Source organism: Onychostruthus taczanowskii, unplaced genomic scaffold, assembly GCF_017590055.1.
Source record: "Onychostruthus taczanowskii isolate IOZ18803 unplaced genomic scaffold, ASM1759005v1 scaffold97, whole genome shotgun sequence".
In the NCBI taxonomy this organism is placed as follows: Eukaryota; Metazoa; Chordata; class Aves; order Passeriformes; family Passeridae; genus Onychostruthus; species Onychostruthus taczanowskii.
Genome location: NW_024507768.1, coordinates 334,999 through 362,300, shown reverse-complemented (window position 1 = coordinate 362,300; position 27,302 = coordinate 334,999). Strand labels below are relative to the sequence as shown.

The 27,302-nt window shown below is 49.9% G+C and overlaps 1 protein-coding gene across 2 annotated transcripts in view; it reads left to right on the top strand.

Moving 5' to 3' along the window:
• Positions 1-25,491, top strand: part of CTTNBP2NL (CTTNBP2 N-terminal like) — a 31,496-nt gene extending 6,005 nt beyond the window's left edge. Inside the window, exons 2-5 of one of the 2 annotated variants that reach the window (XM_041427094.1) lie at positions 12,491-12,598; positions 20,961-21,191; positions 22,802-22,909; positions 23,654-25,491. In XM_041427094.1, the coding sequence (XP_041283028.1) occupies positions 12,500-12,598; positions 20,961-21,191; positions 22,802-22,909; positions 23,654-25,123 (1,908 nt within the window). In that variant the 5' untranslated portion in view covers positions 12,491-12,499 and the 3' untranslated portion in view covers positions 25,124-25,491. The remainder of the gene's footprint in view (positions 1-12,490; positions 12,599-20,960; positions 21,192-22,801; positions 22,910-23,653) is intronic. The other variant, XM_041427095.1, reaches the window with a different exon arrangement.
• Positions 25,492-27,302: the final 1,811 nt, after the last annotated feature.

Below are 27,302 nucleotides of genomic sequence, written 5' to 3'. Positions count from 1 at the left end.
CCCCATTAGGAAAGCCCTGGCTGCCGCCGTGCCTGCTGAGAGAAGCCCTCCTCGGCACATTAACGGAGCAGCAGAGCTGGCACACAAACAACCGGCACGAGCCAAGGAATGCGGAGTCAGGGGGAGATGCTGGAGGATTCTGTCATCGCTGGCAGACTCAGTGTGGAGAGCTCAGCAGCAGAGAGCAGCAAGGGCCAAATCTCTGTGGGCAGAGACGCCTCACAAAGGTGTGAGTTGGATAATCTGGATGATGTGAGTGCAGAGTTCCCCTGTGCTCCTACAGCGAGTTAGGCACAGGGGAAGGAGCCCAGGGCCACTGCTGCAAGGTGTGCTGCTCCTCTGGAGCGGCTCCCTCCTCTCCAAAGGTGCAGAGCTCTCCCTAAAGACACTGAATTCCAGGAGCAGTCAGTATTTCTCCTTTTTAGTAGTCCCCATAGAAGGTAAAGCTGGTTTCTGCTGACTTCCTCTATACCCTGTGCATATGCCGTGGAGCCTCTAATTTTGCACCCTCGGAGAGCAGCTGCTGTGTCTGTGACAGGATGTCACAGGGTGTTTGGTGGGGAAGCGCTTCCCCTGCGCTCCCCAGATTCAGCTCTTTGCGGTCCCGATTCCACCACTGGCAGGACTGCAGCAGGTTCCTCTTCTGGAAACTCTTCTGCTCTGTGATTCCCCATCCAGTACTCACGAAAGGCGCAGCTGGTGATTAAACACTTTGCTCATTAGCATGGGTTTGACCAAACCACCCCATCCTGAACCTCAGAGCTGCTCAGCGAGGCTGCGAGAGCCAGCCCTGCACAGGAATGTCACAGAGGGAGGGTTCTCCTCCTCTTTAAATGCAGGAAGAGATGCTTCAAGGCTTCACACACTAATGTAAAACAATAAATGAGTTTCCATGAGGGAGAAATAAAACAGAGCAAACCAGCTCGTGAAGAAGGACAACCTAGGAGCGATGGCAAGAACAGGTGCCATGCAGAAATATACTGCTCAAAAATGAGGACTAATGGACACTGTGCAGCCATGAGCCATGTGAGCCCCACACAGCTCCTGGCATCCCCCTTTTCCACTTAGATAATTAGGAAACATTAGTCAGCCAGCTCAATGCTCAATCAGTTCAGGGAGAACTTGCCCTTCCCATTTATTGTCCTGGTTTTCACACTTCTCTCCTCTGTGCTCTCATGACTGCAGAGGCACAGAAATCACTCAGGGTCCCAAGGCTTTGGCGAGCAGTTTTCCATCACAGAAAGCAATTCCCCACCACACGGAGTGTAGGGTAATTCAAAGAAAGCACGACCAAGGGCTGTGCTCTTAGGAGGTGGTAATTTCCAAGTATATTTCTGTTTTCCACTTCTTTTACACCTTGGTCTGGCCAGAACAGTATTAAGTGCTGCAGAGAAAGAGCCCGGCACGGCAAATGAGGCAGCAACAAACTGCTGCTTCTTATCAGAGCACTCAATCACTGCCGGGAAAGTCATCACCAACCCAGCAGCTCCCAGAGTGCTTTTTCCATGGAAATTGCTAAACAGCTTCAGGAGAGCAAAGCAACACCTCTTCTCCCTGGCTGTAATTAATATTTTCGGGATGGTGAGAAGCTTGCTGCCCAGGCAGACCAGTGCCACAGGCTGAGCAGCAAAGGCTGAGGGACCCATGGAGGGCCCCACTGCTCCCAGCAAAGGACAGTATGTCCACGTGAAAGGCCAGTGGATGAACTAATGGGTGAATAAATGGTCATGGAGAGAAAAGGAAAACCACCTGAAGAGACTGGAAAGCCTGGGATGGTTCCTGGGCTGGGTCTGTGGCAGGACCAGTTTGCTCAGCTCCAGAAAGGCACAAAAGGGGCTGGACCAGGAGACCACACCATGGTAATTTCCAGCCTTACCCATCCCGTGCTTCTGTGAATGCAGGCAGTGCCCTGAGGGGTCCTTATATCTAAATACGACCCATAAATGTATATGATATGCACCAATAAAGATAAAAAGACTAATTTAATTTCCTCTCAGCAGGCATTTCCATTTATCAAAATATCAACAAAATTTCTTCTAGTTTTTTCATTACAAATATTATTTATTAGATTGAAGTTGCACCAAAGCAGTCATTTGAAAATAACAAAGAATCAGTTTCCCAAATGAGAAATCTCCCTCTTGTGTCATAAAAAACACTTTTCTGTATTACTTTTGGAGAAGTGATGGCTGTTAAATCTTACATAATGTAACACAAGCCTTCCTGAAGTGCTGAGAAAGCCAATTCAGACAGTGCTAGAGTGCCAAGGAATGGAAGGGAAACACTTAGCAACTGAAATTACAAATTGCCTGATTGGGAAAAGGGTTTTCCCAAATCCTTTGAACTGGAGCTGCTTCCACACTCTCCACAGAGTAACTGAAAGGAGAGGGGTGCGAGGAGGCCAGCCTGGCTTCGGGGGCTGCGTCCCTTCCTGCTGGGCCCAGTGCCTTTCCCCACGGGTGGGAGCAGAGGCTGGGAGCAGCCGCAGAGCGGCCGCAGTGGCACCGTGCTGCCCCTCAGGTGCAGCCCCTCTGGACCACCCGGGACCGGGACCCAGCACTCCCGTGGCCCTGAGCACCCCCTGTTGCGGTGCGTTTTGGGGTGGGGGTACCCCGGGGATGTCCCCAGAGGGCCCCCTAGGCTGTGAGCTGGCTGGCAGCAGCAGGCAGGCAAGGAGACTCCACACGGCTTCTGATCAGATGAAGGTTTATTTGGGGTCCCAACCCCGGGTACAGCATGGCTACTGAGGGAAAAGGGGGGAAGGGGGAGGGAGGGGGAGCCTCGGGGAGGGAAGGGGCAAGAGGGGGGAAGAGGCTGAGAGAGAGGGAGGGCTCAGAGCCAGACTGATCCCCTAGCACAGCTTAAGAGGGGAATTGAAGTGGGCGCGGAATCACATTGGGCCAATGGGATTGCAGATACAGGAGGGTTCAGGGCAGGACCACAGGCTTAGAATGTACCATACATTTCGGAGGGGTGAGACAGAGCATACCATTTAAATAAAATGGAATACAACAAACCCCCACCAGTGACAGGTGAGAGCTTTTTGGGGCTGAGGAGGGGCTCACACTCGTTTGGGTGCCACTGTGTTCCCAAGGGAGGGCATTTACTCAAGGGATCATGCTGAGAGAACGCTACCCTTTTTTTGCACACTCATTTTGGAAGACTGAGGCTTTTTTTGCTTATATACCATATATTTTTATGAAATGCTTTATTCCCATTTCCCTTCGGTATAATGGGATTTTTCTCAGTAAGCAACAAAATAAAAAAGGAATTTAGAGCATCTTTCCAGCATTCACTAGTTTAAAAGCAAACAATATCCCAACACTTAAAATCAAGAGTGCATTTTGAAAAGCAAGGCAAGGCAGTAACTTCTAGTTTAAAAAGCTCTACAAGTTTTATGAAGCTATTTTACGTGGCTCCAGAGTTTCAGGAGGGAAGGGAAAAACACTCAGTCAAACCCAAATATATTTTTATAGCCGCAAATTTTCTAAAATGAGACTATAGATCTTGTGTTAATATGGGGAGCCTTCAGAAATACACACCCACATGCCAGCACAAACAACACACAGCTCTAGAGATGGATGTCATACAATATTTAAAAAGAAAAAATACATAATTCCCAGGGAGGCAGGGCTGGCTCTTTTCCCAGATGGATTCTCATTCCGACAGCATCAAGAACATGACAGATGTGCTTCTTCCTAATTGTTTGTGTTTGTGGTTTATCTCTCGTGCCTGTGATCCTTCAGGAGAAATCTCTCTCTTAGCACCTCGTTCCCTGCTGGGAGGTTTTGGTGGCTGATCCTCAGCAGCAGGACAGGAGCCTGCCCAGTGCTGCTGGGGGGGCCCATCCCGGTTCCTGGCTCCCCAAAGAGCCCAGACCTCCTGCTCTCACCCCACAGGGCCTGCAGCCCCCCAGAGCCCCTCACCTTCCCTGGGACTCGGGTGACAGGTTCCAAAACAGGCACGGGGAACCAGAGCCTCCTGCACATACCTGTGCTTGTCCTTGTCTGTGTGCAGCCGCTGGAGCCAGCTGGAGCTGCCCTCCTCTTGGCACGTCTCTGCTCTTTCCTTCCTGCAGAAACCCACCCTGCACAGCCTCTCAGGGTACCTGATTTTTCTGCCTGTGTCTGACACACCTGGCAACCACAGAACCACAGAATGGCCTGGGTTGCAAGGGACCTCAAAGCTCATCTCTTTGCACCCCCTGCCATGGGCAGGGATGCTTTCCACTATCCCAAGTTGCTCCAAGCCCCGTCCAACCTGGCCTCGAACACTTCCAGTGATGGGGCAGCCACAATTTCTCTGGGTAGTCTGTGCCAGTACCTCTACTGCGTGTTAAAAAATGCAAAGTGACCAAACAGCCTGGAGAGAGATGTCTTCCAGACCTGGAAAGCCTCTCCTGTCCTGTGCAGATGATTTATTGCCCCCTCAGTGCAGACCAGTGGGCAACTGAATATATTCTTTATCTTTTAATATATTTTTTCTGTACGGACTCAGCTATTAAACTTTTTTTCCCTTTCAATTGCACTAATTTTAAAGGCTGCAGTTGTTTATTTGCCACCCCTGAGACCACCTAGGAGGTTCAGGACTCTCAATCCCTTCAGATGTTTGCTCTGGGTTCATCAAGTGTCCTCACCCAGCCCCAGAACAGAAAAGCTTTTGGTGCCAGATGTTCCCTGATGTAACGCATGCATCCATGACCTTTCCAGGCTCAATTCATCTCTAGTCAATCAGCCTCACGCAAAGCTCTCTCTGCACAAAGGTCTCCTTTCTCCTGTGTTTCCAGGAGCGGGACTGGGCAGCACCAGGAATGTTTGCAGCAGGAATGACCAGCGAGCAGATGATCCCGCCGACGGCCCGTGCCAGCCTGGAAATACAAGGAAACACAACCCTTGCTTTTCTGAGACGTGAATGTTTTAGGTGTGCTTTGTGCAGCTTGGAAAAACGGCCCCAGCGCAGCCGCTCCCGAGCAGCCGAGCTGTGCCTGAGCGGGAGCTGCGGACGCGCGGGGGCGCGGCAGCCCCGCCAACGGCACCGGAGCGCGGGGCACGGCGGGGCACGGCGGGGCGCAGGGCTGGGCAGGGCTGAGCACGGCTGGGCACGGCTGGGCACGGCTGGGCTGGGCACGGCTGGGCTGGGCACGGCTGGGCACGGCCGGGCACACCCGGGCTGCACAGCCTCCCTGAGCAGCCCATTCCAATGGGTAATCCGTCACCCTTACAGTGAAGAATTTATTGCTAAGGTTCCAGCTAAACCTCCTCTGGTGCAGCTTAAGGTGCTCCCAGCAGTGGGAAAAGCCATTAACAACTGTTCTGAGCTCTCTGGAATCAGCGATGCCAAGCGCATCTCGTGGAAAGGCGGCACGATCGGCCGTGCCCTCCCATGCCCGCTGTCCCGCCGGCTCAGCGCAGTGCTGGGTGAGCAGCTCCGGCAGCACAAATCCTGCTGCCCTCGGCCGTGCAGCCGCTGAGCCCAGCGGGCAGCATTCCCTCCAGCGAGCATCCAGGGCTCCTTCCTCGGCCGGCAGCAGGAAAAGAGATCGGAGCGCTGGCTTTTGCACGGCACCGCCCAGAAGAATTGCTCCTCAAAGGGAAGTTGTGCCCGGCAGTGAGGGCTGTGCCCACGCCGAGGACCTGCCCAGGTGGGTCACTGCCCAGGTGAGCCACTGCCCAGGGGAGCCACTGCCCAGGTGAGTCACTGCCCAGGTGAGCCACTGCCCAGGTGAGCCACTGCCCAGGTGGGTCACAGCCCAGGTGGGTCATTGCCCAGGTGAGCCACTGCCCAGGTGAGCCACTGCCCAGGTGGGTCATTGCCCAGGTGAGCCACTGCCCAGGTGGGTCACTGCCCAGGTGAGCCACTGCCCAGGTGGGTCACTGCCCAAGAGGGTCACTGCCCAGGTGGGTCACTGCCCAGGTGGGTCACTGCCCAGGTGAGCCACTGCCCAGGTGGGTCACGCTGCAGAGCAGCGCTGCTGCACAAAGACAACAGATATCATGGACACCCTTGGGCAAACCATCAGTGTCCAGAGTGAGGCCACGTCCAGGTGCCAGGAGGGGAGCGGGACCTGGAAGCGTCAGGGGAGAGGGACTGTCCCGCAATGGCGGGGAACCAGGGCTCAGAACCGCTGCGAGGGCACTGCCCTGCCCCGGGCACCGTGAGGGGTTCCAGGGCACTGCTCTGTGCTCTGTCCCGGCACCGTGAGGGGTTTGGGGGCACTGCTCTGTGCTCTGCCCCGGGCCCGTGAGGGGTTCCAGGGCACTGCTCTGTGCTCTGTCCCGGGCTCTGTGAGGGGTTCCAGGGCACTGCCCTGCCCCGGGCTCCGTGAGGGTTTGCGGGCACTGCTCTGTGCTCTGCCCGGGCACCGTGAGGGGTTCCAGGGCACTGCCCTGTCCCGGGCACCGTGAGGGGTTTGAGGGCACTGCTCTGTGCTCTGCCCGCGCTCCGTGAGGGGTTCCAGGCCAGTGCTCTGTGCTCTGCCCGCGCTCCGTGAGGGGTTCCAGGCCAGTGCTCTGTGCTCTGCCCGCGCTCCGTGAGGGGTTCCAGGCCAGTGCTCTGTGCTCTGCCCGCGCTCCGTGAGGGGTTCCAGGCCAGTGCTCTGTGCTCTGCCCGCGCTCCGTGAGGGGTTCCAGGCCAGTGCTCTGTGCTCTGCCCGCGCTCCGTGAGGGGTTCCAGGCCAGTGCTCTGTGCTCTGCCCGCGCTCCGTGAGGGGTTCCAGGCCAGTGCTCTGTGCTCTGCCCGCGCTCCGTGAGGGGTTCCAGGCCAGTGCTCTGTGCTCTGCCCGCGCTCCGTGAGGGGTTCCAGGCCAGTGCTCTGTGCTCTGCCCGGGCACCGTGAGGGGTTTGAGGGCACTGCTCTGTGCTCTACCCTGGGCACCACGGGCATTCACCCGCCCCGAGCCTCCTCCAGCGTGGTCCCTGTCCCCCTGTCCGTGCCCCGGGCTCGCACAGCCCTCCCCGCCGCCGGGACCGGGACCGGGACCCGCCCGGGACTCTGCCACAGGCCGGGGGCGGCGGCCCGGGCGGTGCCTCGGCCCCGCCCCGCCGGAAGTGACGCGCCAATCACGGCCGCCCTCTCGCTCCGCCGCGAACAAAAGGGATTTTCACCCGCGGCCCCGCCCTCCACACCGCCTCATTGGCTGTGCCCGCCCTCGCCCCGCCTTCCCGGCGGCAGATTGGCCCGCGCCCGCGGCGGCGGCGGCGCTGATTGGCGGGCGGGCCGTCGGTCAGCGGGCGGGGCGGGGCGGCCGATGGGGAGGGGAAGGGGAGGTTTCGCGGGAACGGGAGAGCGGGGGGCGGTGCCGGGGGGCGCGGAGGCCGGGGGGCGTTACCGGGATGCGGGCGGCGCTGCCCGGTGCAGCGGGCCCGGCGGAGCGAGAGCCGATGGAGCCGGTTCCTGTTCCCCGCACCCGCCTTCCTTCCCCGCCGCCGCGGGCTCCGCTGCGCCGTTTCTTTGTTCGCCGCGGTTGTACCGGGCCGGTGCAGCGCGGGAGCCACCGAGCCCGGCCCCTGCACCCGAACGGTGCCGGGTTCCGGACAGTGGCCGTACCCGGTCGGTGCCGGTTCCCTGGTCGGTGCCGGTTCCCCGGATGGTGCCGGTTCTCTGGACAGTGCCCGTCCCGGTCGGTGGCGGTTCCCCGGTCGGTGCCGGGTTCCGGACAGTGCCCGTCCCGGTCGGTGCCGGTTCCCCGGTCGGTGCCGGTAGGTCCCGGTCGGTGCCGGTTCTCTGGACAGTGCCCGTCCCGGTCGGTGCCAGGTCCCGGTCGGTGCCGGGTTCTGGACAGTGCCCGTCCCCGTCGGTGCCGGTTCCCCGGTCGGTACCAGGTCCCGGTCGGTGCCGGGTTCCGGACAGTGCCCGTCCCGGTCGGTGCCGGTTCCCCGGTCGGTGCCGGTTCCCCGGTCGGTGCCCGTTCCGCACGGTGCAGCGCCGGTTCCCCGCTGGCGCCGGCCGTGCCCGGTGTCCCGGGCTGACCCGCGGGGCTCGCCGGGCCGGGGGCTGGGGGTCAGCAGCCCCCACGGTTCCAGTTCTGCCGCGCAGGGCTTCAAGGACCCGCACAAAACCCCTGCTCACAATCTGGCTAACCTGCTTCCTTCTGAGCGTGGCTTCACTAACTCATGCGGTGGGGATGGGTTTTGTGTGGGTAATGCCCTTTTTCCTTTGGGGCTGAGATACAAAGGTGGAGGAAATAGAAACTCTTCTCATTTTAACCTCACACAAAGGTGAAGGAAATAGAAACTCTTTTCATTTTAACCTCATACAGAGGTGAAGGAAATAGAAACGCTTCTCATTTTAACCTCATACAGAGGTGAAGGAAATAGAAACTCTTCTCATTTTAACCTAGATCTCCACAGCGGTGATGCAATGCCAGGTAGCACTGTGGATGCACAATTATTAAGTCTGTGTTAGCTTTTTTTCATTACGTGAACACGTGTAATTATCGGAGCTGCTCAAACACCACGCGATACACGCAGAAGCAGTTTTGGGAACTTGTCTGTCAGGACTTCTCAAGCGGGTCATTTAGGTTCTCCCATTAGTGTGATTACACGACTGCCCGTGCTGGCTTCTGGAAAATGCTAGTTCCTCTTCAGGAGCACAGGAAAGAAAATCCAGCTGATTCAGAATTGTCGCCATTGTGGCGTTGGTGCGGGTTTAGGAAATACCCTCTTTCCGAGGAAGAAGGAGCAACAAGCTTTGTTCTCCATGATTTTTTTTTATTAAAGTAGAAGAGTTTTGAGCCCAGGGCTGGCCGAGGATCCTGAAGCCGCTCTCGCCGTGCCTCGGGCTGTGCATTCAGCTCCCCTTGGGTTCCTGGCCCTGACTCCAGCCCCTGGGGTCGGCAGGTGGGGTTCTCCTGTGCTGGCAGCATTCTTTCGGTGCCCCCGTGTGTGAGGGAGCAGTGAAATGTCTCCTGGTGTGGCTTCAGGACCATCCTGCCCTGATTGAGGGAGCTGCCAGCTTATCTGTGTGCTCCTCAAGTGGCACATGCCAGAGATAACTCCCCCGCTCTGCTGGTTGTAGGGACACTTGAACTGCTCTCCGTGGTTATTTTCAGTGAAATACTGGGAAATAACTTTCTTAGAAAGGTGTTGTCTCCTTGTAGGGTGGGTGTGGGTCTGTCAGGGAGACACAGCTTAAAGGAAGCTCACCTTTAGGCAAGCAGAAGGTGATTATCTTTGTTTATGCTCTAAACTCTGGCTTATTGTCCAAAAATGGTGGTGTATCTCAGGCTCGGGGAAAATATTTATGTAATCAGACTAAACAACAAGGTCTTTGTGGTTTGTGATCTGTGTGAGTGCACTCGGTGTGTTTCCCTGGTGTAAAGGGGTAACATGGCCTGGCAGTTGCTGGGTCTTGGTTCTGATGCTGGGAAGCTCTGTCTCTTGGTTAAAGGTTTGGAAATAGAGGGTGAGATTCCCCAGCTGAAGTGCCCAGATCCCTTTGGCAGAATGAGACTGTGTGCAAGGGGAGAACTGGATCATTTAATGGAGTTGGTGTGATCTTTTGATAAAAAGTGGGATGAGGGAAGGCACAGGGATGTGTAGCTTGAAAGCAGCTTGGAAAGGTCAGCTCAGGAGCCTGGAGGGCTGGGAATGGATTTGCATTTAGATTTGGATAGGGGAAAAGGAGCTTAAATACATGCTTATTAGCTCTTTGATCCAGAGATGCTTCTTGTTTCTGTAAAACAGTAACATCAAAAAAATAGGGCTTTTTCCCCCCAAATTTTCAGCTCCCAAGTGCAGAGTGGCCCTTAAAGGGAATGCTTGGGATTGTGATCCATGCAGCATAACAGAAATCTGCCTGGGGTGCTCTGAAAGTTCCCTGCAGGTCACTGGAGAACGCAGGTACATTTTGGTGGGTTTTTTTAGAGCAGTGACTTTATTTGTTGCATCTGCTCCCAGTCTGTTCCCTCAGCAGCGTGAAGTAACTGGTGCAAACAAAGCAGGCAGAGATCTTCTCTTGCAGCAGGGTGCACATGAGGAAGCTGAGGCTCTACCACTTACATACCTTTAATGTTACCTCTTGTTGTTGGGTGAATGATTACTGTGCAAACTGGCTCCTTCTCCTTATTTCTCTTAAGTGTTTTTACCTGTGTATTTTAGGACAGGGTTTGTTTATGTTATTAAGCACATTAAAGGCTACAGAGGCGTGGTGAGAATAGCAAGGCTTATTCCTGCAGCACTGGGAAGCACGAGTCACAATGGGAGTAGTTAGAATATGGAGCTGGAATTATTGCTGCCCTGACTAATAGCTTTAAAACACCAAACTGCAGCTGGTAGCTGTCCTTGCTATAAGCCTGAGCTGTTTGCTAGCTCTTGGGGAGATGCAGCTGCACATTTCCACATCATCTCTTTATAAAGGAAAAGCATGGATGCAGTCATGTTGAAAGTCCATGTTCAACACTTACTGTCCTGGGGTGACAGAAATATAGGATACATTTTGCTCTAAGATCTCTGAGGAAGCTTCTCCTTTTTGGTTCAGGTTTATAATGCCCAGTGCTGCTGTAACGTGGTGAGTGTCTGGCAATAAAAGGCATTTCCCACTGGTATTGGCTCAGTCTTAGAACCTGTGAGTTTAGTCTGGGCAAGGACTGAGATGGTTTTGAAATCCAGCCATGCATCTCCTAAGCAGATGTTTGGATATTTCACATCTAAAGGCTGCCCAGGGAAATGCTGCAGCTTTGACATCAGCACCCACACAAACGTGGTAAATATCAAAGACTAGAGCCAGGCTGTGTCTTTTCTCACTCTGTCTGGCTACTTCTTGATCTTTCAGCATTTCTTTGCTGCTTCTGTTGCCCTCTCTTCCATTTTCCTAAGGTGACCAAGCTGTAAATCACACTCCTTCCATGTGGTCTCAGCTAGTCAGGCTCCCCATGGCAGCAGAGCCCTCCGGCCGTGTCCAGAGCTGAGGGGATGCTCAGGCTCCCACCTGGACATCTCTGTGTCAAGGTCCATGGGCTGGCCAGAAGGGATCAGTGCTGAAGAGTCACCAGCACTGCCCTGGCCCACAGAAATGGGATTTTAGTCAATACAGTGAGTTTCCTAAATTGTGCCTTTGTGTCAAGTTTTGATCAGGGCTTTTCGACATGGTGACAGATAGGAGCAGATTTCCCAAACGTTCCACTTGTGGGTTTTCCTCTTGAGTCTGGGAATGGATCTGCAGCAGGGAGCAGAAAAGCAATGCTCAGATCTGTGGTGTCCAGTTCAGTTTTGGTTTTGGAACTCATGGTCACTTCCACTGGCGTTGCCTTGAGCAGCCCATGCCAGCAGGAGGGTGAGCCAGCAGAGCCTGTAAGAAACATTGCTGCTTTATGGAATTTCATGTAAAACACCGTGAGGCAGGGATGTCAGTGTGTTGAGACACTTCCCTGCTTAGCAGAGGGGCACAGAGTAGATTTCTGATTTCTCTTGCTGCATGAAGACAGCAGAACTTTCTGTTCCCAGCCACTGGAAAACTGCTCTGGCACAAACAAGACAGAACTTGCTTTTGTGTATAACTCTCCAAGGCACAGTTATGCAAATCAGTTGTAAAGGAGCAGTGGCTTCAGACAAGCTAGACTTCAGCTGAATGTTTTAGCTGCATACACTTCTCCAGTAGGGGCTAATTTAACCCTTTATCACTTGCCACTGGAGTTTGGTATTTCTGAGTAGCTTCTTCATGCTGTAGTATTTTCTGCTTGACATGAAGTGTGGTGAAAGATGGACATGACTTGGACTCAGAAAAGTGTATTTGATGGTTGTGCAAAGCACAAGGCTGTATCAATGGGTATATTTTCATCAGAGACAAGGGTTTAGTCTGGAATTATTTCCACTTTTAACAACATAATGTGACAAAAAGGCTTATTATGGGACAGCATTAAGTGCATCAGCAAAGATGCAAGGGAATATGAAGCCTCTCTATGTGCAGTTCAGATGATGGATCTCTTACGTAGGCAGCAAAATTATATTTAATAAATGATGCTGATATTGAAACGGTTTGAAAGAATAGTAATTAAGTGTGTATTTTCCGTGGCATTGATTTTTGTGAAGGGGTTTGGGCCTGCTCCATCAGTGTGGATAATGGCATTCCCAGGAAGCAGTTCCCATCACTGCCGAGCCCCTGTGGGTGGCCCACTTTGGCCTTCATTCATCACAGCTCCTCAGTGATGCTTGCAGCTGTGTGAGGCAGATGTGTCATCAGTATGACTTTTCAATATCCCTGGTTTTCCCCTCTCCTGTCAACTCTGGCTGCTGCTTGGTGAGTGTTGTGCTGTCCTGTTAGCCCACACATTCTGCCATCGCCATCTGGGTGTGCAGATGTTCCTGTCCCTTGGGAGGAGGTGACAAATGCATCTTCTGCAACTGGTGGTGGAAGCTGGAGAGAAAATTATCCCCCCTCAGGGCAATTTGCAATCCAAAAGGCTGGAAGCTGGGCTGGAGGTTGTATGTCACAGCTTCGAATACTGATCTTAATGTCCAAAGAAATGCCTACTAAACTAGGTTTCATTATTTTTCAGGTTTTCAGGATGAATCTGGAAAAACTCAGCAAACCAGAACTACTGACGCTGTTTAGCATTCTTGAGGGAGAATTAGAAGCAAGAGATCTTGTCATAGAGGCTTTAAAGGTAGGTTTTAAGTATCAGGATAAGAAACAAACATGGCAACAGCACTACTGTGAGTTCTGCAGAGAGCTTGTGTCCAAGGTGAAGTTCATTTCTGGTTCAGAATCCCATTTAATATCAGCAGGACTGCATAGTAAATGCTGTAGATAACTTTGGCTTGGAAGCTGGCTGCAAGAAGCATTTTGCTGTTGAAGTACAGTGTTACATGTGTGTTTTCATCCTTTCTGATAAAGAACCATGTGTTGTGTAAAAGGTCTACCAGAATTCCTTTCTAGTTTTTTGATCCTTCAGCAAGGAGGGCTGCTTAAAGCAGGCACTCCTCTCTCCAAGAGGGATCACAGATTAGTCTTTTAGTGACAATAACGTCACAGTAAGCAAAAAGCACCCCTGGCTTTGTGTTGACTAAGCCACCATAAGCTGGCACTGCTGAGAGCAGCAGCCCTGAGTGCTCAGCTGCTGATTCCTTCCCTTTGCTGGCACGAGCACTAGTGCAACCTTCCAGTGAGGCAGATGCCAGCTAAAACTGCTCCAAAAAGCCACTTTCAGCATCAGTGCAGCTGAGGTCGTGGTGCTGGTGGGGCAGGGCAGGGCTGGAGCCTCTCCTGGCTGGCGTGGTGTGATGCTGGCCTGCATCAGGGACTCTGGGTCTCTGCACACTTTGCTGTGTTGATGTTGAGCCTGGAAATTATTTTGGGAAATCCATTGTCCATGTGCAGTTCTGCTGCTCTTTGCAGGATGCCTGCTTGGCGCTCAGCCTCAGCCAAGTGAAAAAACACAGTGCTGTGAATGATGGCAGGGGTCAATTTTGGAAGGAATTAGTTGTGTCAGGGTTGAATCTTGAAGGCTTTTTCAAGCTGACCTGTCACTGCTCATAAGGTATAAAACTTGCAGCTATGCAGTGACTTGCTTTTCCAGCAAAAGCTTCTCCAGCTTGATTCCAAACATCTTTTAGGGGAGTGGAGGCATATCCTCCTCCAGAACAGTTGGGGTACTTATGTTTGTTGTTAATTGCTTTTGCATTTAGATAATCCTTTTATTTTGGAGGAATATTGTTATCCTCTCAAAACTACTGGTCAGGTGGAAGGTTTGTTTTCTGTTTTGATACACACTTGCAGGTTTCTGCTCTGTCCTGAGAGCCATTTTTTCTCTGTGTGTGGTCAGAATGTGTTACCAAAACAAGCCTCCCTTCAGAATTTCAGTGTGAAATGTGTACAGTGGAGCACAGAGAGACCGACGGGAAGAAATGTAGCAGCTCCATTCCAGAAGGGCTTTTTATTGCCTGCCTTCCAGTAGTGTAAAGCAATTATCTTTGCTGTTGAAGTTTAACCTGCAGTTCCCTCTTGTGTGAGGAGATTAATCAGTAAGAATACCCTTTAACATAATTTGTCAAGTACTCATAACTGAGAAGAAATTAAATGAATTTGTAACCTGTGCTTGATAATTATGGAGTATAAAATAGTGCTCTAATCAAAGGTTAGGGCTATTTTCCCTTCCTCTGTCAGGGATGTGCTGCAGTATTTCATCTCAGGACTGCGAGGACAGCTGGAGCTGGTGGGAAAGGGCAAGGAAAGCTTCAAATCCCAGCTGGCTCTTGCTGCCTCCTGGGATGATCTCAGGGGAGAGCTGCCACCCTGGGATGTGCCCTGTGGGATGTTGCAGGGCTCCAGCTGTGCTGCTCTGTGGCTCCTGGGCTTGTCCCCAGTGATGCTGGCTCCCTGCTGCCAGCAGCTCTGCTGCCCTCTCCATGCCTGGAAGGAAAAGTCCTGTCATGCTTCATCTGCTGCCTGGGCAAAGGCTCAGCAGCAGAGCCCTTCCAGCTTTGTCCATTTATTTGGAATATACAGCTAGAGAAATACTGGCCTTGCACTGTTTTTCTCACTGTTTGCTGATAGTAACTGTGGTAACAGCTTTACGTGCCTCGCTGGCCAAAAGACTTTGTGTGTGACTAATTAAAGGAAACCTTGCTAATCTGTTTACTCACGTTTTGATGCATAAAAGTGCTGCCCTGAACTTCTAAGGCCGAGTTAAAGATTTGCACTCTTGAGAGCATTTGGTTTGGCTTGTATAAATGGGACAAATTGAGTTGTAGTTTCCAGGAGAGGAGCTGGCTGTTCCACACGCAGAGGAGCTGTCTGTGGCCTCAGCTCTCTCAGTTCCCCAGGTGCTGTGTGCATTTCCTTCAGGAGTAATAGTTTTATGTTAAATGTGGGTATATGTTGGCAGCAGGTGGAGTTCAAGCCTCTGAACTTTCTTAGGGGGTTGCATAACCCTAAACCACAGCAGTGATTTTCTCCAGCAGTTGTGTTGAACACGTAGATGTCAGTGGTTGGAAATCAGAATTTTGTCTGCCTGTTTGCTTCCCTCATAGTAACAAAAACACATTTCCCTTCACGGGCTAATTTTACTTCTGCTTCAGATTTCAATTATTCTGAGCCCTGGTTGTTTGAGTCAAGTCCTTTGGTACTTTGCAGAAAAGGACAGGCACTGCAGAGGAAGAGTGCCTTCATTTGTAAGCATGTCATCTGATTGCAGTCCAGTCTGCAATAATCGATATTCCTGCACGCTTAGAGACAAACATTTTGCATCTGGCATTTAGCAGAGAGAATCCATGCGTGCAGATGACAAAGCTTAAAATAGTTTTCCTCTCCCTCGTGGTGCCAGGCACTTGTTGGCTGGCACTGGCCCTGTTTCTCTGTGTGTCAGCATCGAGCTGCTGAGCCTGGTGTTGCAGACACTGCTTGTTCAACTCACTCCTTTCTTCTCCTCTCTTCACCCCCTCTCCCCAGACCCTGGCCCTTTCTTCCTTGCTGTCTGACAAACTGACTGTATTCAAAATATTCTTTCCCAGTGCTTCAGTTTGCTTCCTCTGTTTTAAAACCTCTTTGGAAAGAAAAAAAAAAAAAAAAACCAACACTTTTTTTTCTTTTTTTTTTTTTTTTTTTTTTTTCTAATATGCGTCGGTGTAAAGAAGGTGAGTAGTAGGTCGTTAATTTAAAAATAAATAACATATTCTTACCTATTCCCTTCTAATACTTTAATTTTTTCCCAGTTAGCTCAAGCTTTCTAGAAGCAGCAGCCTGGGAACTTGGAGTTATTCTTCCGGCTCAGTGGAATGAGTTGGGTTCTTTTTTTAAAAACCTTTTGGAAAAAAAAAAAAAAAAAAAAACCAAACCCTTTTTTTTTTTTTTTTTTTTTTTTTTTTTTTCCTGAAAGTGGCTTCCTGTCCACTACATAAATTTCAATGTTCTCCTTGGAACAGATTTTAAGCCTGACTTCTTATTGTGCTCCTTTTCCTGTAGTTATAATTGTGTTTATATCATCCAAAAAACCCAGATGCTGTCAGAGAGTTGCATAATCCTGAGTTAGACTCTCGGTCCTTATTGCAGTGTAGGAAGGGGTGCATGAGCCACAGGTTTGCCTTCTGAAATAGCACACCACGACTGGAAACAATTCAATATTTAAATGGATCTCTATCGCTGTGTTGAGCACTTTGTTCCCTCCCCCCTGTTTTCCATACATTAGAGCTGAAGCTCTGTTTGCTTTTAGAAAACAGGAAACAGCTTTCTGGCTTATTCCTTTATGTTAATGAGGCCTCAGGCAGTTTAGGCTGGAATAGAAGCTATTTTGTGTTAATGACTGGGAGCTGCTATTCACCTCTGCTTCTGAGGGCAGTGATTCACTGTAGAGCAATATTAATGAAAAACTAGGTGCTGTTTGTTGTGGACTTAGAAATTAGCTTTACAGTGCAGTTTCAAAAACCCAACTCTACCTTTTGTTTAAATAAAAAGAAAAGTTGAGTAGCACAAACCCTTGCTGCTGTTAAATCTTTCACAGATGGAGCAGACTGGGCTCCTGCATCACTCAGAGAGCAGCTTCCATGGAGCAGTGCTCCCATGGGTGCTGTGCTGTGGGAGCAAAGGGAGCTGCAGTTTTGTGCCGCTCGGCGTTTCCTGAGAAATCTTCTGTTTCAAAAAGCTGGGAGCAGCTCTGGCATGGGCAGGGGTGGGTAGCTCTCGTTCATCAGGTCTGCTCCCTCGCTGTAGTGGTGGCAGTTGGGGCTTTAAATGCTGCATTTGAGCGATTTGCTGGGTGGCTCTGTGCCTGGCACTGCTGCAGGGCTGGGGCTGGTGCAGCGCTGCAAATCCCACTCCAGCATTTTGACATTTATTTTTGGGCAAAGGCTGAGGTCCCCACCCCCATTTCCCTTCTCTCCCCGTGCTTGCTGTGACCTCAGCCTGTCTTTATTCCCAACTTCTGTCTCTGGGGAGAGAAGCTAATAAGGAAGTTCAAGGCAGCAAGGAGCTATTTAAAGCTTATTCCACTCTCTGCTACACGAAGGAGGAACTTCTGTGCAAATTATCACATTATGGAGAACTGCAAACTCAGTAGCTAGAGTTAATTAAGAGTGTGTTTGTTTTGTAGCAAGGGTTAAAACCTGAACTCTGAAATTGCAGGGAGGAGAAATGCTCTACTTGATGTCCAAAAAACACTTGAAATAGGTCCTGGAAATTCCCTGTTTGATGTTCCAGTAAAACAAGTTGTAAAGGTTACTGAAGAGAGAGAGAATATTGTCACATAAACAAGGTTTCAGTAGAAAGAAATATTTTATTTAAAAAAATACAGAAGTAGCTTATGGGAAACATTCATCCCAAAACAGCCTAGAAATCCCAAGAGGAAGCAGTAGCTTTTTCCTAACAAAGCAAAGCCTGCCTGCACAGGAAACATCTTTTCAGTTGGGTCAGATGTTGCTTCTGCCCCATAAAACCAGAATTATCTGTTCCCAGACAGACTAGCAGTGGTCCATGACCCAAACTGGAGCTCAAAGGCAGCCAGTTTCACGTGGAACCCCCTCTTTTGCCTTACTTTTGCAGTTCACTGGAAGTTTATTTTTAGGGGTAGTTTACATGTATAGTTCCTTCTTTTTTTTTTTTTTTAAAGCACCCCAAGCTTATATGTTATCTTCTTTTCCTGTTGGGAGAGGTCAGTTTGATAGTCTTGAAAATTGCTGATCCATATAGTTGTTTCTGGAATATGAGTATTTTGGTGGGAAACTGACATTCTGCATGTTTGAGGTGCTAGAGGTGGGGGTACTGAATCAGATGTAATTGCACAGAATTGCATCTGCTTTCAAAGCACAACTGCTGATGCTGGAGGTACATATGTCATCTCTGGTGCTCAGGTGGAATCTTCCACTCCTTAACTAACACTGCATTTGGTAACCTTATTTCCTTCTCACTTAACCTTGATTTTCTGTGGGTTTGTGTTTTCTGTGCTGGCATCCGAGATCTAGGTTGACTTTTTTCACTTTGGGCTCACTACTAGAGTGTTCCTCTGCCATCAGGTTCCTTCTGTTCCGAAAGTTGGACAGCTATTTAAGGTAGAACCCAGTTCAGACAGGACAAAATCAGAAGTGTTGAAGACATTTGGCCTCCAGTGACAGAAGCTGAGGTGCAGAGCTGCCTCAGGAGGAGCACGAGCCGTGGCAGCAGTCATTCTCTGGGCCATTTCCACACCTGTGTAACACCACCTCTGGAGATTTTGGCACTGTAAATTCATTTTCCACGAGCTGCCTCAGTGATTCAGGTGGCCCAGAGGTGTCACAGGCTGCACAATCCCTGTTTGCATTTCCGAGTGCAAGGTGGCCCTCACACCAAAGCCCTGGGTTTGTGCTTGCAAACGTGGTGTGCTCGGTGGAGCATGACCTGGTTAAGACTTTCTCCAGTCTAGACAACTTTACTTAAATGTTTATGCTCTGCTGGCTACTGAAGAAGAATAGCTGGACTTGAGAAAGCTCTTAATGTTATGATAGTCTCATCTGTTTGTCATGCTAGCTCAGGAAAATACTTAATTGCTCAAAGTAGCAAGGAAGAACTTCTTGTTCTTTCCCAAACAGGAAATAAACCACCCCACTGAATTCAGAGTGGGTGGTTTATGCAGAGCTCAGAGCCCAGCGCTGTGGGGAGCAGAGGAAAACATGGCTTTTGTTACACCCTTGGGTCTGCAAAAATCACCTTCCTCTCGGGTTTTGGGGCTCTTATTTGCTGGAAGTTGCCCAGCAGTAAAGGCAGGGTTTGTTTACCCGAAAATCAGGAGTTGAAGACATTTGGCCTCCAGTGACAGAAAGCTGAGGTGCAGAGCTGCCTCAGGAGGAGCACGAGCCGTGGCAGCAGTCATTCTCTGGGCCATTTCCACACCTGTGTAACACCACCTCTGGAGATTTTGGCACTGTAAATTCATTTTCCACGAGCTGCCTCAGTGATTCAGGTGGCCCAGAGGTGTCACAGGCTGCACAATCCCTGTTTGCATTTCTGAGTGCGTGGTGGCCCTCACGCCAAAGCCCTGGGTTTGTGCTTGCAAACGTGGTGTGCTCGGTGGAGCATGACCTGGTTAAGACTTTCTCCAGTCTAGACAACTTTAATTAAATGTTTATGCTCTGCTGGCTACTGAAGAAGAATAGCTGGACTTGAGAAAGCTCTTAATGTTATGATAGTCTCATCTGTTTGTCATGCTAGCTCAGGAAAATACTTAATTGCTCAAAGTAGCAAGGAAGAACTTCTTGTTCTTTCCCAAACAGGAAATAAACCACCCCACTGAATTCAGAGTGGGTGGTTTATGCAGAGCTCAGAGCCCAGCGCTGTGGGGAGCAGAGGAAAACATGGCTTTTGTTACACCCTTGGGTCTGCAAAAATCACCTTCCTCTCGGGTTTTGGGGCTCTTATTTGCTGGAAGTTGCCCAGCAGTAAAGGCAGGGTTTGTTTACCCACTGGTGCCCTTCTGAGGGGTCTCTCCCGTGTTTTTGTGTGGAATGGCCAGCCTGGGATGAGTTGGGATTAAGCTCCTCTGTCAAGGCAGCGAGGCCAGCTGGATGGAGATCCCAGCTCATATTTACAGACTTATTAATGCTTGAGTCACTGAGAAATTCCCTCCACACTCCTGTGGAGCTTTCGTTGAGTCACTTCTATAAACACTTCAGAAAAACAGAAGATTCCCTGTTCCTAAAAAAACCCCAAACCTGTGGTTTTTCCTGTGATTCATTAAACCAGGGCTGCCCCATTATCCAGGGCTGCTCTCCCATTTCCAGGGCTGATCTTTTCCTTCCTCTCCTTTTTATTATTGTGTAAAGTCAGAACAATATCTGAAGCTCTGATCAAAGGTACCCACAGTTCCTGACGGATATTGCTGATAGAGAGGGAGGGGTGTCTGCCAGTGTGAGCTGTTCCTCTGTGTTTGTTTGCTGCAGGGTTAAAATCCAGCTCCAAACTGGACTCACAGGATGGATGTCTCTAATTTGGTCGTGGAGAAGATATTTTGGGTTGGGCTTTTTATGCCTCTTGTCAAAGTAATGCAAACGCTTTTCCTTTTAAGAGCAAAAATCAAATTTTTTAGTTTATTTCATGTTAATCACATGGCTGCATTTCAGGTGGGACCAGCAAATCTCAGCAGCTCTTTGAGTAAAGCCAAGTTTTATTATTTAACCCTCACTGTTCCAGGGTAGTTCTACCAGCTGCTGAGTGGGGATGTTCCACGGTTCTGTGACTCCTGCTCTTGTGTGAATCTGCCTCTGCTTTTCTGTGTCTTTTGTTGCATAAATATTTGCTTTCTTATCGTGGTGGTGAGCACACAGATAATACTTTCATATCTGTCTGTGAGATTTCATTTTGTTTCTAGACCTTTAGAGCATTGTTGAATAGGATAAGCCTATGGGTATCCTAACAAACAGATTTGCAGATGGAATGGCTGATTCATGGAATAATTGGGGTTGGAAGGAGCTCTGAGCTCATGGAGTCCAGCCACTAAGCACTGTAAATGCAGAGCCTAGTGTGTGTGAGTTGTCTCAATTCTCACAAGCACCAAAGGAAACCTCATCATTCCTGTCCTGAGAAACTAAACTCTGTTTAGTCTGGATGAGAACATTAAAGATTTTATTAACAATTCACAGATTTATGGCTCTTGCCAGAATGAAACTCTTTAATTGCTCAACATGGAATTCTTTGATGTTGACATAGTCAAGGAAAGCACACAACTGCTTCTTTCACTGATGCGACAATAAATGATTAAATCTCTTATTGAGCAAGAGTTGGGACTTACCTTCTTTCCTTTCACACAGCTGTGGAATGTCAGCCATGGCCCTGGCAGGTAGCTGTGGTATGGGGAAGTTTGTAGACTGGATGTGTTGTGGAGATGCTGTGTTTTTAAGCAAGATTTGTCTTTATTGCCTTTATTTCTAGCAGATAACAGGATATGAATCAGACTGTGTTAAATTCTCTTTGAATGGAAAACTGGGGAAAAGGAGTATTAGCTATAAAGCCTGGTTTCTTTAGCTAGTTTGAGCATATTAAAGTGCAAATTTGTTTTTGTGTTGCAGGCCCAGCACAGGGACACATTCATTGAGGAACGCTATGGGAAATACAACATCAGTGATCCACTGATGGCTTTGCAGAGAGATTTTGAGACCCTGAAAGAGGGGAATCATGGTGAAAAGCAGCCAGTATGCTCCAATCCTTTATCTATTTTGAAAGTGGTGATGAAACACTGCAAGAATATGCAGGAAAGAATGTTATCCCAACTAGCTGCTGCTGAAAGCAGGCACAGAAAGGTAAGTTTTGCCTCAATTGAGATGTGCAGAAGTTATAGCTGCATTTTAATGACAGGTTAACTTCAGCAAAAACACTTAAGTTCCCTGAGCCTTGGTAACTGAAAGGACTTGGCACCTTTGTTTGAACTTCTCACTGCAGGTGATGCAGCTGCTGAGCTGATTAGTTATAATTCCAGAATCTGAAATATACACAAGATGTTTTTGTTAGGACACACCAAAAAGGATCTAGCTTACAGCTGGGAGGTGTGATGCTTCCCAAAATGCACGAAAGGGTTTCTGGGAGATGGAATTCTCAGCAGAGCTATCACTGTTCTGCCTGGGGCTTGTTCTCCCTGGTTATTGAAGAGCTGCTGCCAGGGGAAGGCACCTCCTTGTGCTTCCCTAAGGAAGTATGGAGTGACCAAAAGTATTCTTTGTGCCATTTGGCCTCTTTAATGAAGCACCTGTTATTATTCAGACATGCCTCTAATGTGTGTTGACACCCATAAAGTGCTTGGTCATGCGTCAGACCATACTACCACAAAAATTGATGTCACTAGAAGTAAGAACAAGGCTGGGCTTCACTTCTCAGCCCATTATCCAACTAAGTCATGCAGTAAAATCAGATATTTTTCCACCTTTTCCTCTTCCTGTCTACTTCAAGTATGCAAGGATGTATACTTGATAATGTTTAAGCATTGTTTGGAAGCTTCAATTTCAGGAAGACTGAGGAGCTGCTAAATTCATGGTGAGGATGTGTTGGGAGAGCTTAGTTTTGGTGATGAGATAAGCAGAGCCTCTTGGGAAGTTTGTATTCTGGCTTTTTTGTTAATAGCATTTCAATTATTCATGTAATTCAGTGTTAAAGCTGAAGGAGCTCCTTCACTGGGCCCTTCTGGGAAGCAGTTTCACTTCAAGAGCTCATCTTGTTCTTAAGTGGAAGAACAAATTAATGTTCTTTAAAATAAACTTTACACTGGAGTCCTCAAATCCCTGTAAGGCACTGGGGGCAGCCTGAGTGGGAATTGCTGCTGGAGCCCCAGCAGGGGCTGTCCTGTTGTTGAGCCCTGTGTCTCCTGCATGCAGCACCTCTGCTCCTGCTGGGCTTGCATTGATGCTCCTGCCAGGAAATTCTGACTTTCAAGGGACAAGAGGCACAAACTGAAATACAGCAACTTCCAGCTGAATAGGAGGAAAAACTGACTTACTCTGAGGGTGACAGAGCACTGGAACAGGCTGGGAGGGGTTGTGGCTTCTCCTTGCCTGCCAATATTCAGAACCCTCCTGGGCTGATCTGCGCAGCCCTGCAGGGCAAGGCTTGGCAGGGGGTGGGCTGGGTGGTCTCCAGAGACCCCTCCCAGCCCCGGCCGTCTGCACTGAGGACACCATTCCTCCCAAGGGTATTGCACAGCCCGGGGGAAAAGTGTGCCATGTAGATATTTCATGGTAAAACAGATCCAGTGTCAGGTTTCCCTGACGCCTTTCACAACGTGACCAGATCATTGCACGTATTGGGCTCGTGCAGGAGCTGCTTTTCTGTGCCTGGAGTTGAGCTGGGCTCTGTGGAGCTGCCGTGTCACTCCGGGGCTGTGCCCAGGCCCTGATCCGTGCCTGGCTGCTGTCGTTGGCAGGTGATCCTGGACCTGGAGGAGGAGAGGCAGCGGCACGCCCAGGACACGGCCGAGGGGGACGATGTCACCTACATGCTGGAGAAGGAGCGGGAGCGCCTCACCCAGCAGGTACAGCCCCAGGAGCCCGGGCAGCTGGGCAGGGCTGTGCTGGGGAGCAGCAGGAGCCTCCCTCTGCAAGGCACTCCCAGCTTTTATCTTCTTGATATGAAAAACAACCTTGCGTGGCTCAGTGTGTTTTGGTAGCTGAGCAGTGCTGAAAGGTGTTAATAGGCAATCGGGTGCTTTGAAATCTTACTTCAGCCTGAAATCCGAGGAGTTGGGAAGAACAGGATTGCATTTGCAATTGATAGCTCGCTGCGGTTCTCAAAATTCAGAATAAGTCATGGGAGATCTCCTGGGGGTGTTGTTCAGAGATGCTAATAAATATTTAAGCCACTGTTTTCTGTTACTGAAGCGCTGTAGCCTTTGTTAAGCATACATAACACATCAGCATTTTAAAGCCTAAATGCCTTTAAAAGGCAAACTGACAAAGTGGTAAATGAGGTGGAAGGAAGCTTTGCTTGTTCTGTCAGTGCATGGCAGACTGGCTGTGTATGTCACTAAAGGCCAATTGAATTTCACACAGGATAAAACTACTAGTAAGTAATAATTGTTACTATGTGCAGGCTGACTATGTTCCAGACTATTTTGCTGATTTCTGGTGCAATAAGCTCTTTCTTAGCCATTGTCATTTTTTACTGTGTAATTTCTCCAAGATACACAGTAAACCTGTTCCCTTTTGGGGTGTTGCCCTTCATTTGCTTTCAGGAGGTTTTATGGTACCCTTAAATCTCTTTTGTTCTTAACTTCCAGGTGGAGTTTGAAAAGTCCCAAGTGAAAAAGTTTGAGAAAGAGCAGAAGAAGCTGTCGAGCCAGTTGGAGGAGGAACGGGCACGCCACAAGCAACTGTCTTCCATGCTCGTTGTGGAGTGCAAGAAAGCCACTGCCAAAGCAGCTGAAGAGGGCCAGAAGACAGCAGAACTGAGCTTGAAATTGGAAAAGGAGAAGAGCAAGGTGAGTAAACTGGAAGAGGAGCTGGCAGCCAAGAGGAAGCGGGGTTTGCAGATGGAAGCACAAGTAGAAAAGCAGCTCTCAGAGTTTGACATTGAAAGAGAACAGCTGAAAGCTAAGCTGAACAGAGAAGAAAACCGTACAAAAGCGCTCAAAGAAGAGGTGGAATGTCTGAAGAAAGCCCTGAAAGAGCTGGAGGCTTCTTGCCAGGAGCACAGTCCCTCCAAGCCTGTGCCCGCCAGCCCCTCGGTGACATCCCGGGGGGTCACAACCGACAGTCCCCCAGTGAAGTCTGTGTCCTGCCAGACCGAGGGTCTGCAGGCAGAGCGGGCAAACCCCGCCGGCGGCAGCAAGGCTCCTCACGCCGCGTTTGCCAGCCCCTCTGCGCCTGTTCATTCCTATGCAAAATCCAACGGGCACTGTGACACAGACCTGCACGTGGCTGGGGACACAAATGCTGCAGAGGGCCAAGTCCCCAGGGAGAAATCTGCCGCGGCCTCAGAAGGCGCGGTGGAGAACGGAAGCTCTCCCGTAAGAACGGAGTCGCCGGTGCACGCGATGCCGCAGCCCCCCTCTGCCGGGGCATCCCCGTCCCCCAGCAGCACCGCTGCCTCCTCTCTGACCCCTTCTCCCTGCTCCTCACCAGTGCTGACTAAACGCTTGGGGGGAGCCTCCGCCAGCAGCCCTGGCTACCAGTCCTCCTACCAGGTGGGCATCAACCAGCGTTTCCACGCGGCCAGGCACAAGTTCCAGTCGCAGGCGGAGCAGGAGCAGCAGCCGGGCGGGCTGCAGAGCCCCCCCTCCCGGGATCTGTCCCCCACCCTGGCTGACAACTCCGCTGCCAAGCAGCTGGCCCGCAACACGGTCACGCAGGTGCTGTCCAGGTTCACCAGCCAGCAGGGCCCCATCAAGCCCGTCTCCCCTAACAGCTCCCCTTTTGGCACGGACTATCGGAACCTGGCCAGCGCCGCCGGCCCCAAAACCGAGGCTGGGCACTGCCCGAGCCCTGTCAAGGTGTCCAGCCCGCTGAGCCCCTTGTCTCCTGGAATCAAGTCACCCACCATTCCCAGGGCAGAGAGAGGGAACCCTCCGCCCATTCCTCCCAAGAAACCCGGCCTCGCCCAGTCGCCTGCTGCTGCTGCTCCCCTGAGCAAAGCCTCGTGCCAGGCCTCCTCCCTGGGTGCCCCCCTGGACGTGGCCACTAGCTGCTCCAGCAACTCTGTCGTGTCAAATGGCAAAGACCTGGAGATCCTCCTGCCAAGCAGCAGCTAGTCTCCAGAAAATGGGAATGTGACATTCCGCAGCTTAGCTTACCCTGGAGCTAAGACACTGTTTTTCCACTCCGTGTTATTTATTTCCATAGTAGCAGATTCTGTCTGTATAAAGCATTTAGTATATTTTTTTTTTCTTTTTAATAGGTAGGAAAATATTTTTGTTTATGAAGAAACCTTAACTACAGCTATACAGTAGCCTCCAAATGTCTCATGGCAGCAGTCAGATCATTAGAGATAACAGCCATAATCATGTGGTGGGACCTATCAACCTCTAATGGGACTGAAATGCTACTTTTAAATTATGCAGAAATAATTTTTGCAGACTTTTTATTCCAGATGAACATTTTATAAAAGTGCCTGAACTAAGCCTGCAATATGAATGTGATTCTCGGGAAAAGGTGAGGAGGGGAACATCTAGCTGCAGAAACAAATTCTTCTGAGTCCTGAATGTTGAAACCAACACTGGTTTTCCTTTTAATTCTTTCCATTTGCTAAGATAAGTTAGCAAATGTGCTACAAATTCTGCCAGGTGACCACCAGACTGGTGCAGCCAGCCAGGCTACGTCCTTCAGGTCATAGCTCCCAGCTATTTGAGGAAGCACACAGGAGTTTCTTGGGATAAATTTTAGTTGTGATATCATCCAGATTACTTCTGTGTCAGTATTCCTTGTCCATACAGTTCTTTCTGCTTTCCTGCCAAGATGCCTGTGTGCTTTAAATGGCTGAACTCTGGTTTCTGGTGTATCACCTGGAATTTTCAAGCTCTTCAAGCATTCTACTGTTGTGTGTAGAACTTCTGAGAAAAGGATATTTCTGTTACTTGACAAAGATCTCACTATTACTTGAAAAAGTAACTCATCCATCCAGTACAGGTTTTTTGCAACGCCTGTAACACGGGATCTTCGACTTTGAACAAAAGCAATAATTTTGTTCCTCATCTGTGTCAGTTAAATCTGACTGACCTGGATTTTGCCCACGAGCTGTGGCTAGCTTTCCTTGGCTGCAAATATGGAACCAAATCATTGCTGCTGTGGAATTGAGTATGTGGATATGTGTAAGTGTATCACACTCATACACACTAAACACACAATGTATTAGGGAGGTACTTATCTCTTCTTGATCTGCCTCATGTGAAGAAAACCTGGCAATTCACTGAGATTTAAAAGAATTCCCCAGTGAGGAATTGCCTAAGGTTGAGGCAGACCATGTGTGTGAGGCAGTGTTTGGACCCAGGAGGAGCAGCTGGTTCCTGTGCAGAAATGTTTGCTGCAAGAGCACCAACAGGCCGAGCACAGTGGTTTTCTGTCATTGTGCTGAGAAGTGCAGGACAAACACCAGGGATCAGTGGCAGAGGCTGGGAGCACGGCCCCGAGTTAAGGATCTCGGGTGCTGGATGTGAGCTGATGCTGAATTTGGGAGCTGGCCTTGCTGCAGAGGATCCTGTGGGCTCCCATCGAGCATGGCCCCGAGTTAAGGATCTCGGGTGTTGGATGTGAGCTGATGCTGAATTTGGGAGCTGGCCTTGCTGCAGAGGATCCTGTGGGCTCCCATCCCGCAGAGCGTGGGGCTCTGTGCTGCTCGGAGTGGCTGTTGCTGCAGTGGCCCCACACAGCCCTGCCGGGGTGCAGAGCTTTGCACAGACCCTTCAGAGCCCTTCCAGCTAGTGGTGTTGTTCCTGATCCCGTGGAACAGTCTGTGTGTTAACAGCAGGGACCTGGGGGCAGCCAGAGCCACATGGGCACCCACTCTTTTGGAAGCACATTTATTACTTTTTTAACTAAGTGTCCACAGCGGATTTTTTTTTGCTCTTGCTAAGAGTAAAAGTAAAAATGGATGGGCAGATGAATTTTGGCCCATGTATCCCTTCTGATTGAAAAGTGAGGCTTTTGTATACACTGCTTTAATGAGTTTCTTTACTTTTACATTAATCTGACTGGTATTATCCCCTTTCTTTATTGATAGCTCTAGAGAGAGAGATACTATGATGAAGTCTAATAGGAAATGCACTGAGTACTGTTTCTTCTAAAATATAATATGGGAAGGGGTATGCAAAAGAATGTATTTTTGCTAGTAGACTAACTTCTGAAAGAAACTAAGCACAAGGGATTAAAATGGATCCAACTAATTCAGTAAGACATTTAGAGTTAGTATTTAACTGTTGATGTAGATTCTGTGTG